Source organism: Pangasianodon hypophthalmus, chromosome 16, assembly GCF_027358585.1.
Source record: "Pangasianodon hypophthalmus isolate fPanHyp1 chromosome 16, fPanHyp1.pri, whole genome shotgun sequence".
Classification (NCBI taxonomy): Eukaryota; Metazoa; Chordata; class Actinopteri; order Siluriformes; family Pangasiidae; genus Pangasianodon; species Pangasianodon hypophthalmus.
In genome coordinates this window covers 21189831-21198566 of record NC_069725.1, presented here as the reverse complement: position 1 = coordinate 21198566, position 8736 = coordinate 21189831, and the positions used below count along the sequence as shown (strand labels likewise).

The window sequence follows — 8736 nt, the reverse complement described above, 5'->3', positions numbered from 1 at the left end:
GATGATCGCCTACAGCAAACACACACAAATACACACTAAGTTGCAAATTAAATAGTTACACTCAGCGGGGGTGTTATGATGTGATTCCTTGATGTGATTCCTTGATGTGATTCCTTGATGTGATTCCCTGTTGTGATTCCCTGTTGTGATTCCCTGTTGTGATTCCCTGTTGTGATTCCCTTCTGTGATTCCCTGCTATAAATTCCTGATGTGATTCCCTGCTGTGATTCCCTGCTGTGATTCCCTGCTGTGATTCCCTGCTGTGATTCCCTGATCTGATTCTCTGATCTGATTCTCTGATCTGATTCTCTGATCTGATTCCCTGATCTGATTCCCTGACATGAATCACTGATATGAATCACTGCTATAAATCCCTGATACGAATCTCTGAAGGGGTTACCTGATGTAATTCCCTGATATAAATCCCAGATGTGAATCTCTGATATGATTCCCTCCTATAATTTTCTTTCTCCATCACTCTTAATTGTGATATGATTCACTCATATGATTCCCTAATACGATTCCCTGATGTTATTCAGTATTAAAAAAAGCCATAATATTATTTTAAACACTAATGGTGTATTGAAGCAGAGTGTTTTGTGTCGTTCCTCTCACTCCTTTTTCTTTCTGTCTCTCTCTCTCTCTTTCTTTTTTTGTTACCTCTTTTTTACTCTCTGTCTATCAGACAATCTCTATCGTGTACATCATCACAGCTGTGGTCGGAGTGGAGACGTGGTACAAGCCACTGATGTGGAACATTCTCTACAGAGACCTCTTCATCGTCATGATCCTGGGTGAGAAAGTCGTGCTCAAATCGGGTTCTTGTCACCGTGACTCATTATCATGTTGCGTTGCTGTAAAAATGAGTCAAAGAAAATGAGGATGTCACTCATGCAACTAGTTTGTGACGTTAATCCAGCAAACTCTGGACAGTTTTGTATTTAGGAATTCACTTTAAAGTCAGATCCTTATAACCTCATTAAATAAAGCTTAATCAGGCTTGGCTGCAAGCTGATACCTCCATCTCTTATCACTGCAGTGCCACGCTGTTGCCTGTTTAAGCTTGTTGTATGTTTCCTTAAACATGACTCCACTTTGTTCAGATCTCACTGGTCAGTTTTATTTTCAAAAAACACATTTTGGTAATAAACTCCACTTGCTAAGATGTTAAAGTTTTACTATAAGGGCTTGCTGAGCGTTATAAAGTCTCATCATTGTGTCTCTCTTGTCTGCCTTATAGGTTGTTTGTTTGCTGTAACGTTACCAATGAGCCTTTACAACGTCTTTAAGTAAGTGATTTGTTTTTATGCCTTTACAGAAGTATATATTTTTACTCATTAAGACTTGTGAATGGCTGTAACGTGAACACCAATAATATTGACTAGTCCTTTTTTAAGCTAAATGTATATAGCAGTGCTTGAACGTTGTGTCAATAATATAATATAAAAAAGCATTTTGTTGTAGATAGATATAAAAACTTCCATGGTAACTTAAGTAAGAAATAAAACATGATGAGTTGTGTTGTGGTGTTATAGGAAAATCATCAACGATGGGGTGGTGTCATGTGACCCAATCCCCCAAAAGCATCAAAAAATATCTCTTGGGATTTTGTGTATATTATTTTAGTGTCTGTTGTGTAAGTAACAGTGTTTGCAGAGACTGACGATGGTTTTGTGCAGGGCGTATCGCAGTAACACACTGAAGCACAGCTCTGTGTACGAGGCCCTCCTGCCCTTCTTCTCGCCCATGCTGCTCTTCATCCTCGCCACGCTGTGGATCATCCTGTCTCCCACCAGCATCCTAGAGCGGCAGCCCCGAATCTTCTACCTGATGGTGGGAACAGCCTTCGCCAACGTTACTGTGAGTACAACACACACACTCACACACACACTCAGCATTGTGTTCTCTGGTATGCATAAAGTCGTCATATAGACAAGGGACCTCTTGTGTTGTGTGTCTGCTACTTTCCGTCTGTCTCTTTGTCTTTTTCTGTCGCTGTCTCTCAACCTCAGCAATGTTTTATTGGCACGAATGTAACGTTACATTATTGCGAAAGCAGATATCAGGGGAATTTAAAGGATAAGAGCAGGTTATTATAACAAGATTAATTAAAGGAAACCGTTATCGATCAGTAGTATAAAACTGGACACCAACATCAATGAGTCATTTCTTTTAGTGCCTCTGTCTCTGTTTTTTCCCCCTGTCTGTCTCTGTGTCTCTCTGTTTGTCTCTATCTCTCTCTCTCTCTCTCCGTCTTCTCCCTCTCTCTCTCTGTCTCTTGCTCTCACTCTCTTTCTCTTCCCCTTTCTCTTTCCATCTTCTCCCTCTCTTTCTGTCTGTCTCTTGCTCTCTCTCTTCCCCTCTCTCTTTCCGTCTTGTCCCTCTCACTTTCTATTTCTCTGCCTCCCTGTGTGTCTCACTCTGTCTGTTTCTCTGTCTGTGTATCACTGTCTCTCTGTTTCTCTCTCTCTCTCTCTCTCTCTCTCTCTCTCTTTCTTTCTATGTGCGTGTCACTCATTGTGTGTCTATCTCTGTCTGTCCCAATATCTACCTCTCTCTCGATCTCCCTCTCTATCTCTTCCTCTCTGTGTTTCTTTCTCCGAGTGTGTCTCTCTCTCTCTCCGTCTGTCTTTGTCTTTCTGTATCTGTCTATCATTGTCTGTCTCTCTTTCTCAGCTATTCTGTCTTTTTCCCTCTCTATCAGTCTCCCTCTCACGGTTTCTCTGTCTCTCTGTATCTCTCATCTCTCTCTTTGTTTCTGTAAAACCTTTTCTCCCTCATAGCAGGTGCTGTGACCTACTCAGTGACTTGATCGTTATTTTTACTGTAGTCTGCTTATTTTTCATAACCAACAAAATACAAACATGAAATTAGATAATAATTATGCTTTCAACCAAAAATACACTTGTCGTTGCTTTCATAGGTTAAATCAATTCAACTTCATTTTATTTGCATACTTTAAGGAAGCAGCTTTAGATTTACATTTGTAATGAGCAAAAACTTGACAAAACAAACCAGACTCAGGAAGTATTAGTGATAGAATCAACTGTGAATCGATTCTAAGGCATGAAAGAATCATTCGTGTAAATCTTTGCATTATATCAAGTGCATGTTAATAGACAGGTTTAAGATGTAGTTCTTCTGCCTCACTCCTTATTTAAAAAAAAAAATAAATAAATCTTACATAATTGGACTCACTTAAATGGGGAGTTCAAAAGAATCAAGTAAAATGACTCCTGGATTTAGCTGCCTGTAGAGTCTGCTTTGGCTCTCTTATCTGTGATAAATATCAGGTAAACATACAGTGTCAGCTATATTTAATGTGACTTTATGGATTTTTTTTAACAGGTGACAAAATTTACTGATTCTGGGAGTGTGGTAAATGTTTCGGATATGAATCATTTGCCAAGACGAAAAATGCACCGCTGTCAGTGTGTCAGTTTGTTTGACAGTCTGTCCGTCAATTTAATAAGGAGTAATGAGGGGAAATATGGTTCACCGCCGTCTCATTCATCTTTTTTTACACGTCATTAGTTCCCATTAGCATAGAGAATGAAAGAATGTAACTGCAGCTGTCTGTCATATCGCAATTCCCCATGATGCATTGCTTCTGCAATACCTGTGTGTTCACGTGCTCTGTGGTATGCATAAATGTGCATAAATGTATTAGACATACAAGGCTGAGGTGGAGCTGATATTTCACTCACACACTTCTTCACACATTCTCTGCAGTGTAAGCTGATCGTGTGTCAGATGAGTAACACACGCTGCCAGCCTCTGAGTTGGCTGTTGGTGCCGATGGCGTTGGTGGTGTTCCTGGTGATCTCTGGCGTGGTGCAGCAGGGTGAGACGGTACTGCTGTACGTGTGGACAGCTGTGGTCATCCTCGCACACATACACTACGGAGTGTCAGTGGTGCGTATACACACACACACACACACATTCTGCTTTTTCTGTTAAAAATCAGCCGACGTTTTACAGCAGAACACACATTAGCATGTCACACACACACACACACACACACACATTCTGCTTTTTCTGTTAAAAATCAGCCGACGTTTTATAGCAGAACACACATTAGCGTATCACACACACACACACACACACATTCTGCTTTTTCTGTTAAAAATCAGCCGACGTTTTACAGCAGAACACACATTAGCATATCACACACACACACACACACACACACACACACACACACACACACTGACACTGTGGTTTTCTTCACCCTACACAGGAAGGTCATGTGTGTTTGCAGAGTTTGGCTGCTGCATGATAATGAACCCAATATGTCTGAAAGATTTTACTTTCTTTCTCTTTCTGTTTCTGTGTGTGTGTATGTATATATATATCACCATCTCTAATTCTGTCCACTCGTATGTCTGTCTATCTGCCTGTCTGTCTCTCTATTCACCCATCTGTGTCTCTGTCTACCTGTCTCTCATCTGCCTGTTTGTCTCTCTATCCATACATCTGTCTGTCTGACTGCTTGCCTTTCTGTCTCTCTATCTATCCACCTGTTTTCTCTCTATCTGCCTATTCATACATCTGTTTTTTTGTCTGCCTGTCTACCTGCCTGTCTGTCTCTCTGTCCATTAATCTGTTTGTCTGTCGTCCATCTGCCCGTCTGTCTGTCTCTTTACCCATACATCTCTGTGTCTGTCTGTCTGTCTGTCTACCTATTTGTCTCTCTGTTTGCCTATCTGTCTCCCTGTCTATCTGTTCACCTGCATGTCTCTCTATCCATTGATTTGTTTGTCTAACTACATCTTTCTATCCACCTGTTTTCTCTCTATCTGCCTGTCTGTCTCTATTCATACATCTATTTATCTATCTGCCTGCCTTTCCATACATTCTGTGTGTATATCTATCGGACCGTTTGTGTCTCTATCCATACAGCTGTCTGTCTGTCTGTCTGTCTATCTAACTACCTGTCTGTTTTTTCCTGTGTCTGTCCACCTGCTTGTCAGCATGTCTTGAATCTCTCTCTATCCATCTGCCGTCTCTGAGTCCGCATGTTTGTCTCTCCGTCTGTCTCCCTTTATCTGTCTATCTATATGTCATATGTCTCTCCATCTGGTTGTTTATTTCTCTATTTATCCACCTTCATGCATCTGTCTGTTTTTAAGTGCTGTCTCTCTGTCCATCCATGAGTCTGTCTGTCCGTCTCTCTCTCTCTCTCTCTCTCCCTCCTATGTGTATGTATACCTGTTTTTCTGTATATCTGTCTGACTCTCTGTCTACCTGCTCTTGCTGTCTGTCTCTTATTCTGGCTTTCTTTATTCACCTTTCTGCTAATCCATCTATCTCTTTTTCTGTATATCTTTAATCTGTGTCTTTCTCCATCCATCTGTTTTGTATCACTCTTTTTCACCCTGTATGTCTCTGTGTCTGTCTGTAGGTGAGACAGCTGAGCGGTCACTTTAAGATCTATGCGTTCTCGCTGAAGAAGCCCAGCTCGGACTGACAGGAGGAGGAGAAGATCGGCCTGACGACGGCGGAGGTCTAAGCTGTCGCGGCGTCCTCCTCGACCCGCCGACGCTGAACCCATCACCGCCGAGACACACCTCGAACCAGGAAACCAAAAGCTGCTGACTGAACACGCCTTCTCCCGCCCGGACACGCAGGACGTAGTGATGTGGAAGACACGCCCCTTCCTCGTCCTCTGTGGAGCTGCGTGACGGGATTGGCCGAGGCTGTTCGGCTTCTCCGGTGTCCGCTGAGCAGATTCACTTGTTTCCTACGGAAATGCACTTTCAGCCAAGATACAGGAGCCTGGAATGATTAACACACATCTACATTCTTAAACCTAACCCTACACACGCACACGCACACACACACACCCACCCACACACACACAAACGCATGCTCATACACACACAGCAAGCCACGTGTTAACATGTAACACATTAATGAATGTTTTGTACATTTTTGCCTTGGGCCATTTTATTTGGATTTATTTCTGGCTTATTTTTAGTCTCAAAAGCTTAAAAAGCTCCAAAAAAAGATGTGACTTTTTCTAATTTATTGCATTACAGGATCATAGTGTAGAAAAAGTGGACAGTTGAAAGAGGTGGACCTTATTTTTGGAGGGAATCTGGGTTAGCCTTGTACTTCCTTGTGGTGTTTTATCGGACCACTATAAAGAAATGCCCTGACTCAAAGCGGCAGGCGGAGCATCAGCCGTAATAAACCACTCACGGATCTCAGAAGCTCTTTCGATGATCAACACGTGGTTTTATGAGGCCTGACCTTTGACCCGGGATCCCCAAGTAACCTCAGCCGCTTCTTCTTCTTTTTTTGGTTGTTTGTTTCCTGTTTTTTTACATTGGTGATGGTGTGTCAGGCTGCCGAGTTTTTATTTTTTTTGTGTATTTCTTTCTCTTTCTTTACTAGTGAGCTTTTATTGAGTTTATTTGTGCTTACATGAAGAGTGCGCTTCAAAGCCTGTCCAGGAGAGGGCGCACTCGGAGTGAGCGAGTGGCACTTCGCTCCGTTCTCTAAACGCAATAAAAGCACTAGTCCTCTCTCAGCTTTTCTTTCCCTTTATTCTGGTGTTTGTTTTCTTTTTTCTTTTTTTTTTATTATTTAAAATTTGACTCCAGCTTTCATCGATGTCCAAAGTGTCAGTATGTATGTACTATAATGTATGTAGTGTGTGTGTGAGTGTGTGTGTGAGTAAGAGATAGGGAGAGAGCATCTTGTTAACTCTGGACACTTCATGGTACTGTCACCATGGGATCAGGGTCAGTCTGTGAAATCCATTAGTTCATACTTGTTACTGATGATGTAATATAATGTATTATCACCACAGTTACTGTCCTAATCATTTTTTATGAATTCAGATGACGTGAAACCTCGGAGATCGTCCAGGGGACATGAGTGTGAGCGTGAATGTGACCTCGTCGCCCACTGGAGCACATATATGCACAAGCAAACAGACTGCAGAAAGACTCTTTCCCTCAAAACACAACTCAAGACCCTAATTTTTTGGGACGTTTCTGATTAAATAGTTGCGTTCCTTTTGTGCTGACTGTGTAACAACTAAACAGCTATTTAATAAACATTTTTACACAAGGTCAGTACCTAGTGTATATCAGGCCATTTATTTTATTTTATTTTATTTTATTTTTCTATTTTAGTCACATATTAGTCAATTCTTTTTTAACAGGTGCTCTAATGTCAGGTTCCAGGAAGTGATGCGATGTGTTTAAAGGAAAACTCTGGCGTTTTTCAGTCTAATATCTGTCTACAGATGTGTAGCGTATGTGTGATTTTTAGTACAGATAAGAATTTCAGCAAGTTTTCCTGTACTGTGAAAACAACAGCAGACCTCAAGTTTAGGGGCAGATGTTGAATTTCATCATTAAATGTAAAAATAAATAAATAAATAAATAAGTAAACTAACTTGAAATGAAGTCTAGCAATGAATGTTCAAAGGTGAGATGAACATAGGAGATTTGTATTAGCAAAAATGTTACATAATTATAGTTACTTATGCGGAATTTAACTCTTTGTATTCAGACCCACACAAGTACCACAAGACGTTCTTCTCTTAAAAAAAGTAGTCTTATGTTTAGATTTATACTTAGATTTAGACCTTCATTTACAAATCCCTTTAACAAATTTGTAAAAGCGTTCCACAAAAATACTTTTGCACAAACATTTATTGACCGCTCAAACATGTGCCCTTAGACTTTCAATGGAAGGGAGATTAGAGTCATATGTGTTTTTGTTCATTTCCCAGTATGAAGATACGTGTTTAAGTTTTTATCCATAGTAATCACACATACACTACAGTTTCATTCGATGGACATCAAAGTTGAAAATCGCCCGAGTATTCCTTTAACGGTTCTGCTACTTATTAGCCGAGTTTTATTACACTGTAGTGCTGAAGTCTCTGAGCAGAACAGGTTACTGTATACTGTATCCTTGGATGGATTGGACTTTAAGTTTCAGGATCATCCCTTAAAAATGTGACCTTTCTATAACTGGATCAGGGAGCACCACAGATCATCTCCATCTTTTTCTTTTTTTTTTAACTGCTTGAATACTCAATGTATTATATCTTACTATGTGTTTGTAAGTGGATAATCAGATTATATTTTTCTCCTTTTTTTTTTTTTTTTTTTTTTTTGTTAACTTAAGCAAACTGCTCGATATGAACCACTAAATAATCGGTGTGATGAAATGCAGATGTACTGTATTGTGCCCTCAATATTGCAAAGCCCTATTAAATGAAAGCAGATTGTCAAACATGCTTGTCGCTATAAAGATGTGGGGTGTTTTTGGTACTCCTTTACAGGTTACGAAATACTGGTATCACATATCCTCATGAATGAAACCGCAGACTATTCACTATGCACTTATTTTATTTATTTTTATTTTTTTGTGTTGTAGCCATTTGCAAGTAAAATGCAGAGCTTACAGTGCACATATGAAATTGCAGACAAAATGTCCATAATGCACTTCACCCTTTGTAGGAAACAGAGAGTAAGACACCATTACAGACACAGTAAATGTTATTTTATATGCACCCAAATAATTTTAACTTGCGCAGGTCAGTCTTTAGCTATATATTGTATCGTATCAAAGACTCACCAGTGTGAATTAATATGTTGCAAAGCATATTATACTATAATTCTGGCTTTTTTCAGTGATTTGATTCATTTGGATCAGATCAGCTCACCAATGAGAGTCGACTCTTTCAGCTCCCAAACGGTTCATTTTTGT

The 8736-nt window shown here is 40.1% G+C and overlaps 1 protein-coding gene across 2 annotated transcripts in view; it reads left to right on the top strand.

Annotated features, from left to right (window-relative positions):
* Positions 1-8263, top strand: part of selenoi (selenoprotein I) — a 16403-nt gene extending 8140 nt beyond the window's left edge. For both annotated transcript variants that reach the window (XM_034311924.2, XM_053240616.1), the window contains 5 exons: positions 686-794; positions 1241-1289; positions 1680-1860; positions 3733-3915; positions 5405-8263. In XM_034311924.2, coding sequence (XP_034167815.2) covers positions 686-794; positions 1241-1289; positions 1680-1860; positions 3733-3915; positions 5405-5512 — 630 coding nt within the window. In that variant the 3' untranslated portion in view covers positions 5513-8263. The remainder of the gene's footprint in view (positions 1-685; positions 795-1240; positions 1290-1679; positions 1861-3732; positions 3916-5404) is intronic.
* Positions 8264-8736: the final 473 nt, after the last annotated feature.